General features: G+C 41.5%; 1 protein-coding gene across 1 annotated transcript; it reads right to left on the bottom strand.

The window, feature by feature from the left end:
• Nucleotides 1-16,342: 16,342 nt before the first annotated feature.
• LOC138609335 (uncharacterized) lies at nucleotides 16,343-18,049 on the bottom strand. The gene is made up of 4 exons (XM_069681978.1): nucleotides 18,035-18,049; nucleotides 17,840-17,945; nucleotides 17,416-17,589; nucleotides 16,343-17,295 (listed from the first exon to the last, which is right to left on the bottom strand). Exons 2-4 carry the CDS (start codon nucleotides 17,882-17,884, stop codon nucleotides 16,621-16,623), a joined length of 894 nt encoding a protein of 297 aa, XP_069538079.1. The 5' UTR covers nucleotides 17,885-17,945; nucleotides 18,035-18,049; the 3' UTR covers nucleotides 16,343-16,620.
• Nucleotides 18,050-20,970: the final 2,921 nt, after the last annotated feature.

Here is a 20,970-nt window from a genome sequence, read left to right as displayed (position 1 = left end):
ATGTCCCACAACTTGATGTATATGTCTTAGAATAAGGTCTGAGATATGGAAGTCTTTTGCCAATATAACTGGATGTTTAGACTCCTCTGGCATAGCTGCCTTACTAAGCCGGCTGCCAACTCTCAAAACATCATCTTCAAATGTTGGATGTAGATATGACTGTTTCTTTTCACACTTTCTCCTCTTTGCAGACAAATTATTTCTTCAAGGAATCGTTTTCTCTGGCAAAATCTTTTAATCTCCATTTCAGCTTCTCCTAACTCCTCCACTGAAAGGTAGCCTCTTCCCTTCTGAATGTTGACCCTTTGCATCTCTTTCTCCACAGCAAGTCTTTGTTGAGCCCTTTTCAGATCAGGACGAGCAAGAGACATGCTCAATTGCTTTCTTTTCTGACTTAGAGACAAAAGCAGGGTTTTCAGTCTTAGTATCCATCTCACTGCCTTCCTCAGGTGGATCCAAGAAGAAAAGCGAGTGATCAGATGATTGATCACATCTATCTCTTCTGTGGTCTGAACCACATGTACTGTAAAATTCTGCTTGATTTCAGGATCATCTTGCAGGAGCTCTCTAGAATCGTCAGGGTTGATAGGCCACTTATTCTCAGGCTGAAGAAGGAACGGAGGCCCTGACACCCAATCCACGTCCTTCAGAAACGCTTCCACCTTCAACCCTCGAGAGGCCCATCTGCTGGATTGCTTGAAATGTTCGTATACTTCCATTGGCACACTTGTGAGACTTTGAGAATTTCTGCGACCCTGTTTGCCACAAAGACTTTGAATCTGGAGGTTTCATTCTTGATATAGGACAATACAGAGGTGCTGTCATTCCAAAAAATGGAGTCATGAAGCTGCATGTGCAACTCTTTTCTCCACAAGGTGTCCATACGGCTTGCTATAGTAGCAGCTGTAAGCTCCATACGAGGGATGGAAACTGATTTCAAGGGAGCTACTCTTGATTTCCCCATGACAAATCCAGTGTGCACCTGAGACTGGGCATTGTGCAACAGTAAGTAAGTCACTATACTATAGCCTTCTTCACTGGCATCTGCAAAGTGATGCAGCTGTGCTGTAGCAACATCTCCAAAGTCCAAAGGTTTAAGACATCGGTCAAACTTGAAGTTTTCCAGCTGAGCAAGTTCCGCAAGTCAGCTTGTCCACTCCTGAGCAACTGAATGTGGTATGGTGTCATCCCAACCAAGCTCTTTTCTGCACAGATCTTGTAGAATCTTCTTGGCAGATAGCACCACAGGGCTCAAGATTCCCAAAGGATCATAGATCAAACTGACTGGAGAGAGAATACCTCCAAGGGTGAGGGGTCATTCTTGGACAACAATTTTAATTTTGAAAGTGTCAGACTGAATACACCACTGCACACCCAGTACTCTCTCCACAGGAAGCAAGTCTTGGTCAAGGTCCAAATCCTTCACATCCTTTGCTCTTTGCTCCTCAGGTATCTTGGCCAGCACACTGCGTCTGTTGCTCATCCACTTTGTAAGCAGGAAGCTGCCTTTAGCTGAAATGGCCACAAGGTCTTGATAGGCAGATACCGCTTGATCCTCTGTTGCCACCGAAACAAGGCAACAAGGCAGTCATCGACATAGAAACTGTGCAAGACTCTTTCAATTGTTTCTTGGCCGAACTGTTTCCTGTTGTCTTCCGCACATTTTTTTAAAGCAAAATTTGCACAGCTTGGTTATGAAGTTGCTCCAAAGAGATGTACCAACATTCTATGATCCACCATGTCTTGACTGAGGTCACCGTCAGGCCACCAGAGAAACCTCAGCAAATCTGTGTCTTGTACTGGTACTTTCACTTGATGAAACATAGATTCGATGTCTGCAATAATCACTACTGGTTCTTTTCTGAACCTGGTCATCACTCCAATAAGTGAGCTAGTAAGATCAGGCCCCTGCAGGAGCTGAGCATTCAGGGATGTTCCATGAAAGGTTGCTGCACAGTCAAACACAACCCAGATTTTCCCTTTTCTAGGATGGTAAACTCCATGGTGTGGAATGTACCACACTTGCCATCTTGCCACTTGCCATCTCTGCGTTCAAGATCTTCAACCGGCACTCTCTCTGCATAACCCTTAGCGACAACATCCTTCATGAAAGAATCATACTCAACATGAAATTTAACATCTTTCTGAAACCTCCTTTTAAGGCTTGAAGCACGCTGTCATGCAATTCTTCTGTCATTCTGCATTTTAACCTCAGTCTTTCTCAAAGGCAAGCCAATCTGATAATGGCTGTCCACAAGCTTTACAGAGTCAGTGACAAGTTTGGTCTTCTCTCGACAAACCATGTTCTTCATCTTGACTGCACTCAGGAAAGTCTGACTTAAACTGCTGATGCCACAGCTCATCCAGGTTTAAAATGGATGTTCTTATGACCATCAGGTTTGGCTGTGAACAATCCTTTCCATAGCTGTTGTCCCCTTTTAAAGGCCCATTCACTGTCCAACCTAGCATTGTTCGTATTGCATCATTAACACTGCAAATCACCCCTTATGGCTCCATAGCTTTAGGCACGTTAGTTCCTATTAACAGCTCAACATCCAAATTTATCTCAGGTAGGTGCACAGTTCTCAGATGAGGCCACCCTTGAATATCTTTTGACCGTGGGATGTTTCCTCTATGGACGGGCATGCTTTCCTGTGTATAGATGTTAGGCAGGTCACAATAAACTCCACCACCACCATTGTTCCAGTTTTACTGCAAGTTCTGCTTTAGTGTCGGCTCGTTTGCTAGATTCCGTGGGAGTGGGAGGAAGAGGAGTGGACTGAAGATGTCTCTGAGATTACTCTCCCTGTTGGTGTATCCATAAATGGAGCCATAATTATTTTTATTTAGTGTCAACCTCACCCTCTCTTTCTCCAGTTCATCATTAAACGCCTCTTCAATAGTTCCTTTTCTTTTACCCACAAGGTCCAGATCTCAGCTGTGAGGGAGACACAGGCCTCCATTTTCTGAATTACTACTGGGGAGGAATTGCAGTTGCGTCTAATGAGCTCATAGGGTTCAAGCACTGTGTCATATTTGTTTTTTATGTTTCTTGAATTTTGTCGAGGTCGTCCAGGGCACAGAATGCCTTCAATTTTGTCCCTTGCCGACTGTTTCCAGTCATATGCCTGACTGAAGGCTTTCTCATGTTGTTTAGCCTTCTTTTCACGCAGCTCCTGACCCTTGTCTTTTAAAGTTCTTTCAAAGGACCTGGACCTGGATGATTGGCCCTTAATTTTGTCCATCCTTTGTGATTTGAGTAACATTTTGGTTACTTGTTTTACTTTAAATATTTCTCAAGCTTCTGGGCTGTGGTTCTTTAGTTCACCAAGTGATGCATGAACACATTCACTAATTCTTGACAATAACATTTAGCATAAACTGTGACCAAAATAAACAAACTACGAGCATAAACAGTTATATTGCACTTTACTCATTCAACCTTTTCATTTCAAAGGACATTGTAAATATATCATTCAAACTGGCTATTTGTAAGATTTTACATGTATTCATCAATCAAATATATTTTATATATATTTTATATTTTATTGCCAATGTGTAAAGGGATTGTAGAGGAACTGATAAATTGAGACCTTCCCCAACTTCCTCCATTGCCTATAACAGCCTGTGGGCTGATTTTTATGTAAAGCCCTCGGGCCTTTTTTTTCGCGAAACAAGAGGATATGACATATCTGGGTTAGGGTTAGGGGGAAAACGAGTGTCAACATCGGCAGGGCATGCGAATCATGGAGACCTTCGATACAACTTATTGTTGTCATAGAAACAAAACCCGCGTGCAGCGCTCTCTCAGCGTTTTTTCTCTCACAGCACAAGTGCTTCATCCCAGCTCTCTCCAGCTGCCCTGCCCTGTCTGGCGAATGTTCACTAATGCTTGTGATGATTTGCTGGTTCACTGGTGTAATTTGCCATTTGGTTACGAAGCACAATGCTGGAGTCATCCAGTGTATTTATGTTAGAGCTAGTTGGCTAACTATAGCATGCTTGCTAACAATATGACTACCAAAATACTATCTGAGTGTGTATGTCAGTTATCTAGCTTGACACATAACTTCGCCAGCTAACATGACCAATGGTGTTGATTTTGTAAATTATGTAGCAGAACAAAGCAATTGTGTATAACTACCAATTGATTAGCCAATATCATTGCATTACCTGCCTAGGTTAAGGTTAGCCAGCCAGCTGTAAGCTGCTGGCAACAAGCTACTGTTAGCTTGTCTGCTATTGCAGATGATTTGCCAGTTTGGCAACGTAGCAAAACACCATCAAGTAGATAACATCAGCTAATTCACGCAGACTCCCAGGAGCTGAATTGAGTAATTTGCCGTTTGGTTATGAAGCACAATGCCAGATCCATGCAGTGTAGTTATGTTAGAACTTGTTACCTTAGGATGCCCGCTAACGTTATGACAACCAAAATACTATCCAAGTGTGTATGTCAGTGTCGTCAGTCTAGTTTGACAAATAACTTTGCCACATAACATGATATTAAACTTAGGTATTATGACAAACAGTGTTGATTTTCGACAACATGATACCGGTCAATGAACACGTCTCGTCAGAAAAAAGCAAAGAGAGCCGATGATGTCCGAGATTGAGCATGCTCAGTTTCGTGTGTCTTTGGCAAAAACCCTGGATGCTCATTCAAGCGTGCGAGTGTCCAAGCGAGCGTTTACAAGAGAGTTGACTGCAGTTCCTTCAACGGCCGACCTTGTTGCTAGGAATGAGGATTTTCTGAAAAAAGACATAGCCTTTACGAGGCATTTGAAACTCTTAAACGTTGAAACCTTAAACAATTTTAGTCTTATTTCTTGACATTTAACTCAAAAGCGACATGCAGTGCGTTGCTCCATTAGCTGTTTCTTTATTATTTCAGCCCAATGTCTCTCATTTGCATATTTGGCTGTACCTTTAGAGATTAGGTACCGTCCTTTTACTGGTCTTGCCTGTGTGCAAAGGTGTAGGCTGCGTCGGCTGCTGACATCAGATGACAATGGATGGCTCAGACGTGATGGTCGAGTTTTCACTGTAGCTGGCCCTTGGTACCAATGAATGAGGCGGAGAGTTTCGTACTGGTGCTTAAATTGTATTACTTGCTGAGCACCGTGAAAACTATAGGTAGGAAGTACGGAAAAAGAAAAAAAAGGGTTAGTGTAATTATACAAGCAAATATTTCATTTACACTTTTACAATTAATATTGGTCACAAACAAAAACTTTACTGAGCACAAATTTCACATTTAGATTTCAGGTACTATAAAATCCATGTGTGAATTGTGCAATTAACCACAATTTAATACATTCATTAGACAAAGCAATAATTGTTGTTAAAATTCAAACAAATAATTAATTAGCAAGCATCACTCAGAGACAAAATAAATCCCAGGAACATCCCAAGGATTTATAATAATAATACATAAATTGAGGACTACATACCTCGTTCCACCACCAAGGGAGCTAATTATTAGGGGAACGTCAATGGTATTGCCTTCTGGGGGACCGTCTGCTTCCTAACAAACCCAATAACAATGGCACATGAGCTTGACTTTATAAAACAGCAGCGACACAATTGTCATGACGGAGACCGTGTATAATTAAGAACTTGAACTTGAGAACTTACTCGGTATAAACAGTGAAAGGATGCCACACAAAGGAGAAACTGAGCAGCACAGACGCCACGCCAAACCAGAGGAGACAACAGTTGAGCAGTACAGGTGGTAAAGAGGCACACAGGTGGAGATTACACAGCTTAATTGCCCCCCCCTTTTTCTACCGTTGCACTTCTCAGCTGACGCTACACCAACAATGACTGGTCACCAGGTGGCAGTCTGAGACAACCCTCTGTCATTCACAGTGATTTTGCAAATAGTAGGATCAAGTTGATGATATAATATTGATTTGTTTTAGAGGGTGGATAATTAAAAAAAATATATACATTACACAATACATTTTCATATGAGAGTGAAAAATCTGATTCAACATGTTGACATATAAAAGAGGAGATTTCTTTCCAAAAGATACAGGATTGGGAACAGAATAAGTGTTTTAAATCTTCCTGAAAGAGTTGACAAAAAGAACTGCTTACATCAATATCCTTCTTGAATCTTTGTGAGAATAGTTTGGAGGGATAAATGCGATTAATTATTTTAAAAGATATTACTTTAGTTTTATTTGTGATCAGATATTTAGAAGGAAGGCACCAGATTTTTTCCCACTTCAGGTTTGGAATAATATCATTCCAGTAGAAAACAACATTGGGAACAGATATTCTTTCTTTTTGAAACAAGGCACATATATTATGGTTGATATTAAATTTTTTTAAGAAAAAAACAGATCCGACCAACATCAGAACAGCAGGCTCCAAAGGTAATAAAGACAGTTCTGATACCACTGAAAGCATTACAACACCAGAGGGGATAGCACTAAACACAACAGTGTATTCCTTTGTTGGAATAGGAATTTTGAATTTGTCTACGAATTCTGTGTAAGACATTAAAGCACCATTTGAGTCGAGGAGCTGGCTTACAAGATAAATACCATGGGTGAACCAGTTTTCAATGAATAGTGACTTGTGCTTATACAGTATGTCTCTATTATTCCAGATGTAATACCTATAAGGGGAGAAGTTATGTTTATAAATTACAACCCATGAAAGAAGCATCTGTTTGTGAAAAGCTGATAATTTTAAAGGGATTTTTTCAACATTATAACTGCAAAGTAAAACAAATTTAAGACCTCCAGGTTTTGCGAACAAAATTCTGAATAAAATTCAAAATTGAAGTTGGGTTTCTAAGAAATTGTCTAATCCAACTGATCTTGAACATGTTGTTAATGGTGTGGAATGCTGCTGCTGTATGTGATTTCAACTGTCGCAGTGACGTTCCGGCGCTTTGCATTGTGGCATATAGTAGGTGAGGTGGACTGGTCCAATGCATACTGGAGATTTTCTCTATTTTCTCTTATTATCCTGAGGTAAAAGTAAGTATCATAAATCATTATATGTTGCTATTTTTTTAACATTCCTACCTAGTGAGGCCCAAAAAATTGTTTGTTTCATAATTATTTATATAACTACACACACACACAAACAAAACTTACGTTACTAATTTAGCGACTGGACGTTAGCTAAACTTGGTGGTTTAGCGTGGTTTTGATCACATTTGTTACAGTTACGTTTGTTTATCAAGGCTAATTAAACGTCAAGTCATATTTGCCAGATTTTTTTTTTGCTTGATCATAATCATTAGTTGCTAACTTTACTGACACACACACACACACACACACACACACACACACACACACAGCATTTATATTGTGTGTGTTCGTTTAAAATAAATACATCAAACTACACCTGCACACGCACTCTCTCGCTCTCTCACACACATACACACAGCTAAAGTCGTGTGTACCTGACCTGTGTACAAATGCACAACATTTTAGAAAACATTTGTTTATAGTTTATACAAGTTGTATGACACGATTAACATAAAGTACATCATTTAATTACATTTTTTCTGCAATTTCCTCTGTTGATATTTGACTATTTGTATAAACTATAAACACATTTTTCTAAAATTAGAAGATAATTTAATTTAATTTCCTTTCTGGTGTTCTAAACATTTTAAATGTGTTGTTATCTTTAATTTGTTATACCTGTATCTTAGTAAAGAAGAAGAAGTTTTATTTTGTATTTGTTAAAGAACATCATTATACACTATTAAGCTCTCTGTAATTGCTGTGAGAAAATGTGTGCACTTGCAAAGTAGCAATACAGGAAGTCACAAAAACCACATAGCTGACAGCAGCACAAGCAGAGTTCTCACCTCTGTTTGACATCGACAGCAGTTCTTCACCTTGATGCAGCTGCATGGTCCGTTCAAGTTTGTGCATGTGCATGAGAATAGCCTGTTCAATTGTTTTGCATGGAGAAAAGAGTTTTGCCGAACTAGAAGTGTTGAGAAAATATATAATGATTAAAAAAAAATAACCACCTTGGTGTATAATATATAATTTTATAGTTAATATCATGATCTAACAGAATACATGATCAAATATAGTTTTTAAAGTATAATATACTTCAGAAGGTGTCTTTAATGGAGAGTTTGAACTTGGTGGAGGCCATCTTGGATTATCCTCTTGGTCAATTTATATGAAAAAGTGTCTTCATACATGATTCTATGTGCTTTCGTTCAAAAGTTAATTTTTTCAGATGGCGCAGGCGGCCATCTTGCATTTGGCCCTTTGGCAAAAATTCCCAGGATATTGGTGAGGGACATGGGGGCTAAATTTTTTCATAAAAGGTCCATAGAAGTCAAATCAATCATCAGAACATGTTAGACAGAGAATAGTCACGGAATTTACATTCTTGACCTTGCAGGTTTAGGTGCTGCTATGACCCTCTTTAGATGGAGACAACAACATCATCAGCATACAGGAAACCTTTGACCTCTGTGTCATACAGGGGGAGGCCAGGTGATGTGGACTGATCTAATTGGTTTGTGAATTTATTTATATACAAATTCAAAAGGACGGGACTGAGGTTGCATCCCTGCCTCATTTCTGACTCCTGAGGAAAACCGAGAGAGAGGGAGAGTTTATGGTACTACCTCCACCCTGTAAATGCACTAGTAGTGGACAGACTTATTTCATTATCCCAGTGACCAACACGCTGCTGCAAATCATTCTCAACAAAGATAATAATAATAATACATTTTATTTGATGGCGCCTTTCAGGTCACCCAAGTTCACCTTGCAGGGAATAAAAGCATACAATAAAACATCAAACATATTTAAAACCAGACATCAACCTAAAACAAGTGTAGTGCACATTGTCAAAGTGAATATGCCAGTTTGAACAGGTGGGTTTTGAGTTTGGATTTGAATGTTGTGATGGAGTTTGACTGTCTTATGTGTGGGGGGAGGGAGTTCCATAGTCTGGGTGCCGAGCAGCTGAAGGCTAGGGCACCCATGGTGCTGAGGCGTGATGTGGGGATGGTTAATAGTCCAGCAGAGGCTGAGCAGAGGGTGCGGGAGGGGCTGTGATCTTGGAGGAGGTCGCCGAGGTAAGAAGGGGCTAGGTGGTGGAGATCTTTGTACGTGAGGAGGAGGTTTTTGTATTGGATGCGGTATTGTACCGGGAGCCAGTGAAGTTGGATGAGAATAGGTGTGATGTGGTCAGATGATTTGGTGCGGGTGATGATCCGGGCGGCCGAGTTCTGAATAATTTGTATTCTGTTGATGTGTTTGGCGGGGAGTCCGGTGAGTGTGTTGTGATTTTGTGAGGGTGGATTTGGAGCAGGGCCTCGGTTTTATTGCCACTGAGCTTCAAGAAGTTCCTGCTCATCCAGCTCCAGATGTCTTCCAGGCAGGTGATGAGGGAGGTGGGAGGGGTGGCAGCAGTGGGTTTGGAGGAGATGTAGACTTGTGTGTCATCGGCGTAGCAGTGAAAATGGATCCCATGATGACGGAGGATGTGCCCAGGGGGAGGAGGTAGATGATGAAGAGGAGTGGAAACAAGACTGACCCCGGAGGGACACCCAGTGAAACACCCGAACGTCCAGACTTGTGATCCCTTATCTGCATGAATTGTTGGCGGTCAGTGAGGTATGAAGTAAACCAGCAAAGTGCAGTACCAGTGATCCCAATGCCAGCCAGGCGGTCCAGGAGTGGTGTGTGGGAGATGGTGTCGAATGCTGCACTGAGGTCGAGGAGGATGAGAATGGTAAGTAGCCCGGAGTCAGCTGCACGGAGGAGGTCGTTAGTGATTTTGACCAGGGCTGTTTCAGTGCTGTGTTTTGGACGGAAACCGGATTGAAAGGGTTCATGGAGGTTGTTTGTGTCAAGGTGGAGCTGTAGTTGTGCGGCAACCACCCTTTCAAGGGCTTTGGAGATGAAGGGGAGGTTGGAGATGGGCCGGTAAAGGTTAAGGTCTGTTGGGTCAGCACTGGGTTTTTTCAGGATGGGTGTGATAGCAGCCAGTTTGAGAGTGGGGGGAACAGTGCCAGAGGCGAAGGAGGAGTTAATTATGTTGGTGATCATGGGAGAGATGGATGGCAGACAGGCTTTGACGAGGGAGGTGGGAAGAGGATCAAGCTGACAGGTGGTGGCTTTGGCTTTGCGGATGAGTTCAGAGATGGTCTGTTCTGATACTGGGGTGAAGTCGGAGAGGGAGCTGATGAGAGGTTGGCCGGTGGTGATCATCCAGGTTGAATCGTTGGAGGAGGTGCAGTATGAGGCCAGTTGTTGGTGAATGGTGTTGATTTTAGAGCTGAAGAAGTCCAGGAAGGCAGTGCACTGATCGGTGGAAATGTCAGGTGGGAGAGTTTTAGGAGTCTGAATTAGTTGGCTGACTGTTGAGAAGAGGACTCTGTTGTTACCTGTACCAGTGTTGATGAGGTTGGAGTAGTATGAAGATTTGGCAGTGTTAAGGGCATTCTTGTAGTGATGTAGGTGGTCAGAGTACATTTGGCTGTGTACAGTGAGTTCGGTCTTTTTGTACAGTTGCTCCAGTCAGCGGCCTGTGGCTTTGAGCTGGCGTAGGTCCGGGGTCAAAGGAGCAGTGTGAGTAAATAATACTAAGCGGGATTTTAGGGGAGCCAGGGTCGTGAGGGAAGAGGAGAGACAGTTATTGTAATGCGTCACCAGGTAAGCAGAGGAGGATGCTTGGGTAGGGCTGGGGTAGGATCTGATCAGGTTGGTGAGATCTGTGGTGTTGATATGTTTGATGTTTCTGAAGGAGATGGTCTGTTGTTCTTTGACTTTGTGTAATTGGGTGGGAATGTCAAAAAGTACAGCTTTGTGGTCAGAAATTGGGAAATCCGTGATATCAAGGTTGGTGGGAGTGATGTCAGTGCAGCAGATTAAGTCCAGTATGTGGCCTTTGTTATGGGTTGGGAGGTTGACATGTTGTGTGATACCGAGACAGTCCAGGAGTGATGTGAAGTCGTTGGCAAGGATACTGGATGGGTTATCAATGTGGATGTTGAAATCGCCGAGAAGGATAACAGTGGTGAACATTGCGCATACAGATGTTAGTAGTGATGAGAATTCATTGAGGAAAACAGCAGAGGGTTTTGGTGGCCTGTAGAGGTAACAATGATGGTGGGTTTGGGGCCTGTGAGTTTTACAGCTAAACATTAAAAAAAGGAGTGATGGGGGACAGTGACAGCAGTGACTTTGATGTTATCACGGTGAAGGAGAGCGAGGCCGCCCCCCCCCCTGCATGGGGTTTACTAATTTAAGAAAAACCTGGTGGAGCAGCCTCATTTAGGTGGGAAAATTCGTTAGGCTGTTGCCAGGTCTCAGTGAGGCATAAAATGTCCAGCTTACGGTCAGCACTAAAGTCAGCGATCAGCAAAGCCTTGTTACTGAGGGATCTGATATTCAGCAGACAGAGTTTCAGACAGGTGAGTGGTGTGTATGTAGTTGCTTTGAGCAGGGGGGACAGTACATTGTGATTTACAGGACGGGCAGTGCAGGGAGGGGGGCGGGGCTCCGCGGACCAAAAGGAGCGGATGTTTGTGTTGCTGTTGTGTTGACTGTACTGAAAGTTCCGTCCAGAGCCTCTGTGGATGTATCTCGGTCGTTTGAGAATGTAGTGGTGGAGTGCAAGTTGGGGTGGAGGGGTCCTGGAGAAGATCTGGAGAGGTAACATCTCTGTTACCGAGTAACGGAGCGGCAGAGTTGCACTCGTAAGAGTCACACACAGCACAATCCAGAGCAACAGGTTAAAAATCCACATGATGTAGGATGGTCAGCGATGTAGTCCAGCTGTAGATGATTCATGTGGTGAAGCCACAGAACCAGCACAGTGGAGGCAGAGAAGTGAAGCGTGTAGGTTGTAGCTTCGCTGGAGACGGGTAAACAGCTGATCGACGCCGGGGATTAGCAGCAGGCTAGCCGGCCGGCGAGCGAGCACCCTCTGGGCATCGGTGTAACGGGAGTGCAGCGTCCTCCGCCTTGACAGTAATCAGTGGGCGCAGGTAAGCGTCCAGGAGAGCTGGCAGGGTAGCAGCGGACCAGTCCCCGATCCAGAGCAGGCTATCCAGCCACAGAGTGCGGAGAGGAGCCCCAGGAGCCCCGTGCAGGTGAGCCTTGTACCGGCGAAGCTAGCCCAGTGGCTAACCAGTGGCGAGGCAGTAGTAGCAGACAGGTAGAGACTGTTTGACTGGTGTTTCAGTGTCACAGAGTGTTAGATCGAACAAGTCAAATCAGCAGAGTTCATACACAACATAATCGACATGAGGCAACAAAATAGCAAATATCGCAAAAACAGCGAAAACAGTGGAGGAGGCGCGGCAGCAGCTTGCCAGCGGTCCCTCCTCTAAAGATGACATTAGGAAGATCCGGACTGAGAGATTTCCAGAGACTCATGGTGGGTTTCATTCATTCTTTTATTGTAAGCTTGACAGGTTGAAAGTTGACTTGAAGGTAATTGTCAATCACACTGTCCTCTTCCCCATCGTCTTCTCATTAAGTTCTTCTCATGATGTTTCCTCCCGCCATAGGCATTGGCCTGACTCACTTTATATTCCTAGGTTATCCGATGTAGAGTTACAGCGAAGAGGTAATCAAGTCTACCAGGAGAATGGAACCTTGGTTTATATAAGGAAAGACACTAATTTTGAGACAAACTGGCAGAAGAGATGTACTCATACACTGCCAAAAGATTAAGCTGAGTTTATGCGAATCCCCTCCACTTAACTGAGGGTCCTATTTTTCCGGGCCAAAACAGCATTTGCCTCAAACTGTAATGTGGGATGCTGGATAACCTAAAATGTATATGTAAAATACATGTGACCGCTCTGTATCATTTGTGACTTTTATCAGTGCTGTCTCTATGGTAATATGGTGGACTCCAAGTCCTGACTAAAAATCAAATAAACTCTTTTATGAGGATATAACTGATTGTCATAACTGATTGGCCTCTGCTTTCATGAGGATTTGCTAGGGAAAGAGAAAGTTAGATGTAAGTATATTGTTGGCTAAGGATGTAAGGATGTTGAGGAAATGTACATATTCATTGCTCTTTCAAACTAATCTTGCCTGCTCATCTAGCCTATCAATAACTTCAACAGGAAACTTAATCAAAGAAGGCCAAAATGAAGAGCTCACATAATTCAACATGGATTCTTTGGTTGTGGGCATGTATTTACAGAGCAGTCAATGGCTTTCTACGATTCACTGATGCGCAGCAGCAGGGGAAGCAGCAGAACATTTTTCACGTATTACACTTGCTCCTGCGCAGCATGCGCGGCTGGTGGAGATTGCAGCATTGAATAACATTGGAGCGGTTCTGTCCCGGCACACACATGTTAAACATATGCTTCAAATACGGTGCCTGTTTAGATTACCCGTAATTGTTCACATACTTGGCTTTGCACTACACGTGTTACTGGAGGATACCTCTTGAGAGCACGCCGGAGAGCTCAGGTGCTATGCAACTACCGTATGTGTTGGAAAAAATGTTGAAGCTTTATAATCAAATGTTTTAAAGTTGAAGTTATATAATAAAAAGTTTTATAATGATATGTTTTAGTTGAAACTTTATAATTAAATGTTTTAGAGTTGATGATATATAATCAAAAGTGTTATAATGATATGTTTTAGTTGAAACTTCATAATCAAAGGTTTTAGAGTTGAAGGTATATAGCCATAAGATTTATAAATTAAATGTTTCAATGCCTTAAAGTTAAATTTTATAGTTATAATGCCTTAAAGTTAACTTTCCTATAGTCTAAGGCCTTAAAGTTAAAGTTTTTATAGCTAAAATGTCTTAAAGTTAACTTTCCTATAGTCTAAGGCCTTAAAGTTAACTTTTCTATAGTGTAATGCTTTAAAGTTAAAGGTTTTATAGTTAAAATGTCTTAAAGTTAACTTTTCTATAGTCTAAAGCCTTAAAGTTAAAGTTGTACAGTCAAATGTTTTATAGTTAAGGTTTTATATTCTAATGTTTTATAACAAGTTTTCATAATCTAAAGTGTTAAAACTCTAAATATAGAATCCTAAGCTGAAAAACTCGCTGGGCTCAGTATGAAAGCCAAGTGCAGGGTTGGCAGCTGGCCAAGAAAAACAGGTGCCCCCCCCCCCCCCCCCCCCCCCCAGCCCCTCCTTTTTTGTTGTACAGTGCATGAACGTGCCTAATTGGCCGGAGTGAAGAAGAGGCCTGCAGAAAAGTTGGAAATGGGTCAGGCAAAAACTGAGAGGAAACCAACTGAGGGAAGAGAGCCAGAGCGAGGGGGTGGCTCCAACAGGTGTTGGGGCAAGCTGAAGCCCAGCGAGGGAGGGGCGGAGAGTATATAAGACCCGAGCGGCTGACCCGTGGGCAGTCTCATCCGGATGGACTCGGGTTTGTTTCGTTGTATTTATACGGGAATAAACTCTTTTTGCATCAGATTCTGCCAGTCTCTAGTGTTTGCTTGTCTGAGTTTTTGAAGACTTTGATTATATTTTTAAGAGTTTTTTAACCAAGTTTTATAACCTATTTTTAAGAGATTTTCAACACAGTTTATAACGTATTTTTAAGAGTTTTTCAACCATGGTTTATTATCTATTGGAGATTGAAATTATGTTGCAGATAAGAGAGTTTGTGGAACTTTTTTGCCACAACATATGTGTGGGATGTAAACAACAGCATGGCAACACTCGAGGACATTACTATGATGTTAATTCTGAGGTCACGGCAGAAAAAGCAACAGCTTTTGTGTGTTAGGTGGACACCCTGTCTGCACCGCCCCCGCTCCATTTCCTCTGTGCACACTCAACGGTCCCGGACTTGTTTACATTTAGTTTTGCAGGTTTCCAGGGCGACCTCTAAAATGAATCTGTCGCCAGCTATTTTGATTGGCATGTTTGTCGCTGTGAAGCCGCAATGACACATCGTACAGCTGTGGATAATTGTGGACTTGATGTCTCAGCTCTTCTCCAAAACTTTCTGCCAATGCTGTTCCTGCTGCTGTGTTGACTCTGTCACATCCTTTCTGCCTCCCCCTACGGTTCATGTGCATACTGCATCTTGCGTATGCGTAGCATTCATTTTTGAGGACGTGCACAGCCAACGCTCCTAACAGACACAGGGAACGCATGCGAATGCAAGTCCAAGCAGCAAGTATATCTCCGGCCATACCTACTGAGTTACCCTGAGGGAGGGGCATGGGGAGCAATCGCCTAACGTTTGCTAACGTTTCCTCTGGATACCCATCCTGTGAACAAATGAATAGTTGACCTCCACACACTACTTTGTGTGGGACAGCGTGCCCTCATGGTATATATAGTTATAAATGCCCACGCTGTTGTTTCGCATCACAGCTTTCTGCGCGCTGGTGCCCCATGTTATACGACAGGTGCCCCTTTTTTGCCCCTGCCCCTCAAATGGCATGAGTACGCCACTGGTAATAGTCTATTCATCTGTATGAATCTCTGATCAATTCCACTGATTGATGAGAATACGCAATAGTTTGTATTTAGTCTCTTCTGCAATAAGTAGTTAAAGGTTTTTTTCAGGACTGGATTTAATGTCTGATTGGCCTTTGCTAACTTTATGTTGAAACCAAGTTTAAGTTGTTTCAGTTGAACTCTTTTAAAGTCGGGCTGAAACGGCATTTCGAGAGTATCTAGCTTCCGTATCGTGACGTATTTCCGAGTGAAACAGGACGTGCAGGCGGGACATATCATTAGAGGGATTTGATTTGATCGTTGAGAAGTGGGCGTAGACAGACGTTCTCCACAGCGCAGTAGCTAGCTAACTGACCGAGCGTTCTTGGTGCTCTGCGGCTAAATGTTGCAGATTGATTGGTTGAAATAGTTTGGTGCTAACTTACGTAAGCACGCGTGAAATTTAGTTTTACAGGAAGAAAAAATGATCAGATTTTGATATAAGAATACGAAGAAATGGATTTTCTGTGGGGTTATTTTTGCCTATATTGTCAAATAGATGCACAATATTACCGGGGATGTGATCTAAAAGGATTAAAATGACATTTTTCATTTCACCTCGACTTTAATGACCGTGTCCAAGACTTTGAACAAGATAGAAAACCTCAGTCCTAAAACATTTTAAAATAGATGAGATGATTGTATTTAAATCTTGAAAAGGTTAACATTCTTGTTACACTTCCATCTCAAACTTAAAAAAGTTAAAAAGGGTTACTTGAGATCTAAGGTAATCAGTTTCATGTCCTCAGCCTTCTTCTGTGGAAGACCGCTGCTGGCTGAACGCTCAGTTTGAGCTGTCACCTCATACATGTAGGCTCATACTGGCAAGGATTCAACTCCTTATGATGTGGATGAGATGATGATGAGATAAGAATAAAAACAAAAAATGAATGTGACATCAGCATCATTTTATTGTGAATAATGGGATAAAATAAAACTTGAGCATCTTCTGCATGCTGGATAAAAGATGTTGACACAAATTTGCCTTTAAAAATAAAAGCCATAAAAACATTCTTAACTTTTATCGTTACATTTTTATGTAGCTGGAGCATTAACAATTTGCAATAATAAAGCATGATATATTGACAGCTCTAAAATCTTCACAATAAAGTAATTAATTAATAAAATAATTAAAAACAAGGTTTACAGAGAAGATTTTACTGCCAAAGCGTCACATTAGAAGAGATCTGTCCGGTTGCTTGGGGGTGTAGAATTCATCATCCCAGCAGGTAAACCCCATCTTGCGCAACAATTCCTTAAGTCTTTTCTTAAGACTCTCTTCAGTCTCCTTCCTTTTCTCTTCTGTGTATGTCTCAGATGTTGGTCGTGCTTGCTCTCTAACTTCCTTCTCATTTTTAAGCAATTTGCTTAAACTTTCAACTTCAGCACAGTTGCCATAGGGCCACTCCTTTTTTTTCTCTTCTGTTTCTTTTTCTGTTTTCAAACCGAACATATTCTCACATGATTTACAAGGATCCATTTTTCCTTTATAACTCAGGCTAAATGCCTGGCACCTGACCAGCTCTTGGAGTTGGATGGTTCCATCAAAATATTCTTTAACCCTTCTTGGATAGTAAGCCATCACTGCACCGGCTACATAACTGTCCCAGGTGCTCAGACAGGATGCAGCAACCATGATTCGCCCGGGAAAACAGCCAGACGTGGACATGGAGACTCCATAGTACCTGACTGAATCTGGGATCCTTTTGTTCTGAGAGACACAGATGGTGGAGGAGATCAGATCTGTTGCTTTATTTTCCTTCAGTGAACTGATGAGCTCCTGCAGCCTGTCTATTATTTTACTTTCCTCCTCTTCCTCCGTCTCTTGTCTGGTCACTTGGACAATCTGCAAGCAATCACAAATATCAAGATGTAAAAATAACCTGGATTGTGTGTTGAAACAAGATTATGTTAATTTATCCGGACAAGAGATAATAATATTATCTGTGATAAAGTGTAATCTTACCATGTCTAGCACGCATGACAACGGACTCCGCTTGGGTACTTGGGTCAAATAGAAGTCAAAGGGCTGAGGGTAGATGGCTTTTAACTCTTCCAGTATTTCACCATCACTCACAATTCTATGTGGGGGATATGGTGGGCAGTGGATCTTTCCCAAGAAGAAGATGCTGTGAAGAACCTGCAATGACAATCATTTTCTGACATGACATGACAATCAGTTTTTAAATTGAAGTTAGTACAACTGAGAAACATTCTCAGTAAAACTGAACAAAAACTTATCAAACAAACAAATAAGTTATCAATGTGTGTATCCAGGACAGAATACCTTGTGTTAATTTCCCTATTTATTTTAAATAATGCTTTCAAAACAATTAACACGTTTGCCAGTATCAATCAATTTAGGAACAACAAGTCCCTGTTAGACATACCTCATCCAATAACACTGACGGACCACCGGAACTCATGTCCAACATTTTGTTGATAATCAAGAAAGCATTCCTTCTGAAATAGTCCTGTTTCAAAAACTCTTGTGCCCTAAAACAATAAACATGCGTTGTTTTTAGGGAATTAAAAAGTCAAGTGCAGAAATATCAACTTGTGCTTCAGAAAACCAGTTGACTCACCGTGTTTCTATCTGCACAGGCTTGTGATGTGTAGAGAGGGAAAAAAGACATAGGACATAAATGAAATATTCCAATGACAACACTGTAAAACCTAACAGTCTATCTTAGTAACAGAAGTTAACTTCACTTAGTCCTCAAATAAATTTAACGTAGCTCAAACCAATGAATTAGAATTAACTCAAAAATGATTAATTGTAGTACTGACTCATTCATTTTGAGTGATACCGATTTTTTGGAACACTTTAAGTTGTAGTAATTGATTATATTAAAAAAATGTATAAACCCCGCCCACAAGGACTGCTCTGATGCAGAGTAGCCGTTTTTTGCCAGTTCAGAGGTTGGTCAAGTGCGGAGTATTTTTGGAGGGAAGCCTGCGTTTTATAATTGTTACTGAAAACTTTCACCATGGGCTCTGGAGGACACAGCAACGGACACAGTGGTGTTCCTGTTTTATGAGGTAATTCTTTTAAAGTCGGGCTAAAATGTTGCACTAAATTTAGCAAGTGAACATTCATATTTGGGGGTTAAATTACTTTGATACCTGTATTCTTGGTCAGGTTTAAGGCTTTTGGCTTTATTATTAAATGTTATTTTAATTGGGCTTGATATTCTGAGTGATGACATGATGGATCAAGTCACCTGAGAGACCTGCCTGCCTCAGGCGTAGTGATACTGGATTGTTCAAGAGAGAAAATAGTGCCAAAAAAAACTCAGTATATGTAATCCGCGGACGGTGATTTTGTGTTGGAAATGGATCACCATTGCCTCTGTGTTGTTTTTGTAGGGTAAACCTTTTCGGTTTCGTGACCCTGGCATCTCACCGGAACTACTTATTCTACGTTCGGAACCAGACAGAAGTCCGACCACAGGACTCGGTCTGTAAGCTAATAGCTTTGCATCCGCTACACTACTGGCTAGTATTTCATAGAACTGAGGGTAAAAAAAATCCGAACTATCCCTTTAAGTACTTTTTACTCTATTGGTGTGTTTAGAATATTTAGTTTTGGTGTCTTTACACTTGCTGCATTTTCTTGTTGTTTATTTAACTTATGACTTAATACTTGAATTTTGGTCTTAAATGAATATATTTTACTAACATCTTAAGAATGTAACATTTTTATTTTATTTACAGTAAATTAAGGTAGTGTAAGAATTAAGTTAATGCTGCATTTTGATAATAATACAGAAATTGTCTTTTTTTTAAAGTAAGGACATATTTAAACAGATTTTTGTTATATATTAAATTTTATAAAATATTTATTTCGGGAGCTGTGAATAATTGTCACAGTCTGCTCCACTCTGCCAGTCTGCCACACCTCCTCATCAGACCAACTCCCTACACCTGTCTCTGCTCCACTCTACCTGTCAGCCACGCCTCCTCATCAGGCCAACTCTCCACACCTGTGAGAGCCCTGGCTGCATTTAAGCCTGCTCCAGTCTCTGCTTCAGTGCCAGATTGTTCTTGTATTATGCCTGACTTTCCAGCGTTTTTCCCCGGACTGATCACCTGTTGCCGACCTCGTCTGTCCCCGACCTGCCTGCCTCGTCTCTGCCCTGGATATTACCTCAGCCTTCTGTCTTCGACCACGAGTTTCGCCTATTCCCTCCTGGTTACACACCTACTCGGCTCTGTGGCTACACAGCTCACCACTGGACCTGTCTGCCAGCTAGGTAATCCACCTGTTGTTGGCTTTGCCTTCAGGCAGCGACACCAGGCTCACTCCTTCTCAGATCTCGCAGAAGATCACTGTGAGCCAAGACTTTTCACCCTGCCATTGTATAAACTGTTAAAGACTGCAGTGAATAATAAAGGTCATTACCGACTGATATCCCGTCTGCCTGTGCTGCTTTTGGGTCCTCACCATACCCGTTACAATAATTCTTTACAGTGAAATGTTTATCTTGTGTGGCTAAGTGCATGTTGTGAGTGGTAAGCATTGACTGAATAAAGTGTTGATGAAGTGAAAACTGTTCCAGTTGAAAGTGTTTGTTTTGTGTTAATGCAACTTAAAAGTTTTAAAGCAATCGGTTACCTCAAATGAAATGAGTAGACACACTAGGGTTTTAAGTTGAGATAAACTTAACTTAGTTCATCTTACTTAATTGGTTCAAACTACTATAATATATTTAAAATATGTTTATAGAAATGTTACATATAAGTTAAAATTACTCACTCATTCTAAGTTCAGTACACTCAATGGATTGGGTACTATATACTTTATTTATTTAGCAATAAATCAAAAGTTAGGTGTACTCAATTGAAATACATTCTTATACTTATAATATTTCAGTTAATAAACTTAAATGGTTTAAGACAATCGGTTTCCTCAAATGGTTTGAGTTGAACTAACTTATCAGGTTTTACAGTGAAGAGAAACAAAAGCAGCTCTGTAGAAATTGAACAATAGGATATTAATATTTGGCAAAGAAACAACATAAAAGCAGCTACTCACCATTGTGACAAATGATCAACTAAGGCAGAAAGAAGGAAATTAAGCCCTACCCCCGATTCAATCTACTCTGACTCCTTATATGCACCCATGATGTAAAGGCAAACAGCGATCCACCCTCAGAATGGTCAGAAATGGCATCAAGTGCAGTTTGCTCTATTGAAATATTATAGTAGCCTACTAGTTCGTTCACTACTTGACATAGAAGTTAGCCTCTGTAAATATGGAACTGTGGTCAAGAGAGACGGGGAAACACGTGAAGTGCACGAAGAATTTACTAAGAATGAATTGCGGCCGCTGATAGCACCATAAATTGCACACCATTTGCACCCTATCTGCTCCGTCTCAGGGTCCGATTCTCAAAACAAATTGCAGTAATGATAAGTTTCGCAGATCCGCTCTTGTTTTGTGTCTGATTGTGAAGAGGAGCTGTCTGCACCTCCACGCGCTCTCATGCGTTAGATGAGCGCACACTGACGGATCTCA

The sequence above is a fragment of the Semicossyphus pulcher genome, unplaced genomic scaffold (assembly GCF_022749685.1).
Source record: "Semicossyphus pulcher isolate SPU_LCO1_2020_fin unplaced genomic scaffold, fSemPul1.0.p SCAF_5, whole genome shotgun sequence".
Taxonomy (NCBI): domain Eukaryota; kingdom Metazoa; phylum Chordata; class Actinopteri; order Labriformes; family Labridae; genus Semicossyphus; species Semicossyphus pulcher.
This window is presented reverse-complemented; position numbering and strand designations above follow the sequence as displayed.

Bases quoted from the DNA above. Each gene is read 5' to 3' on its own strand.
- LOC138609335 (XM_069681978.1), bottom strand. From the start codon at position 17,884: ATGTTGGACATGAGTTCCGGTGGTCCGTCAGTGTTATTGGATGAG. The intron at 17,590-17,839 runs GTATGTCTAACA...TTGTCATTGCAG, and splicing joins CGTCAGTGTTATTGGATGAG to GTTCTTCACAGCATCTTCTT. The intron at 17,296-17,415 runs GTAAGATTACAC...GATTGCTTGCAG, and splicing joins TGTCATGCGTGCTAGACATG to ATTGTCCAAGTGACCAGACA.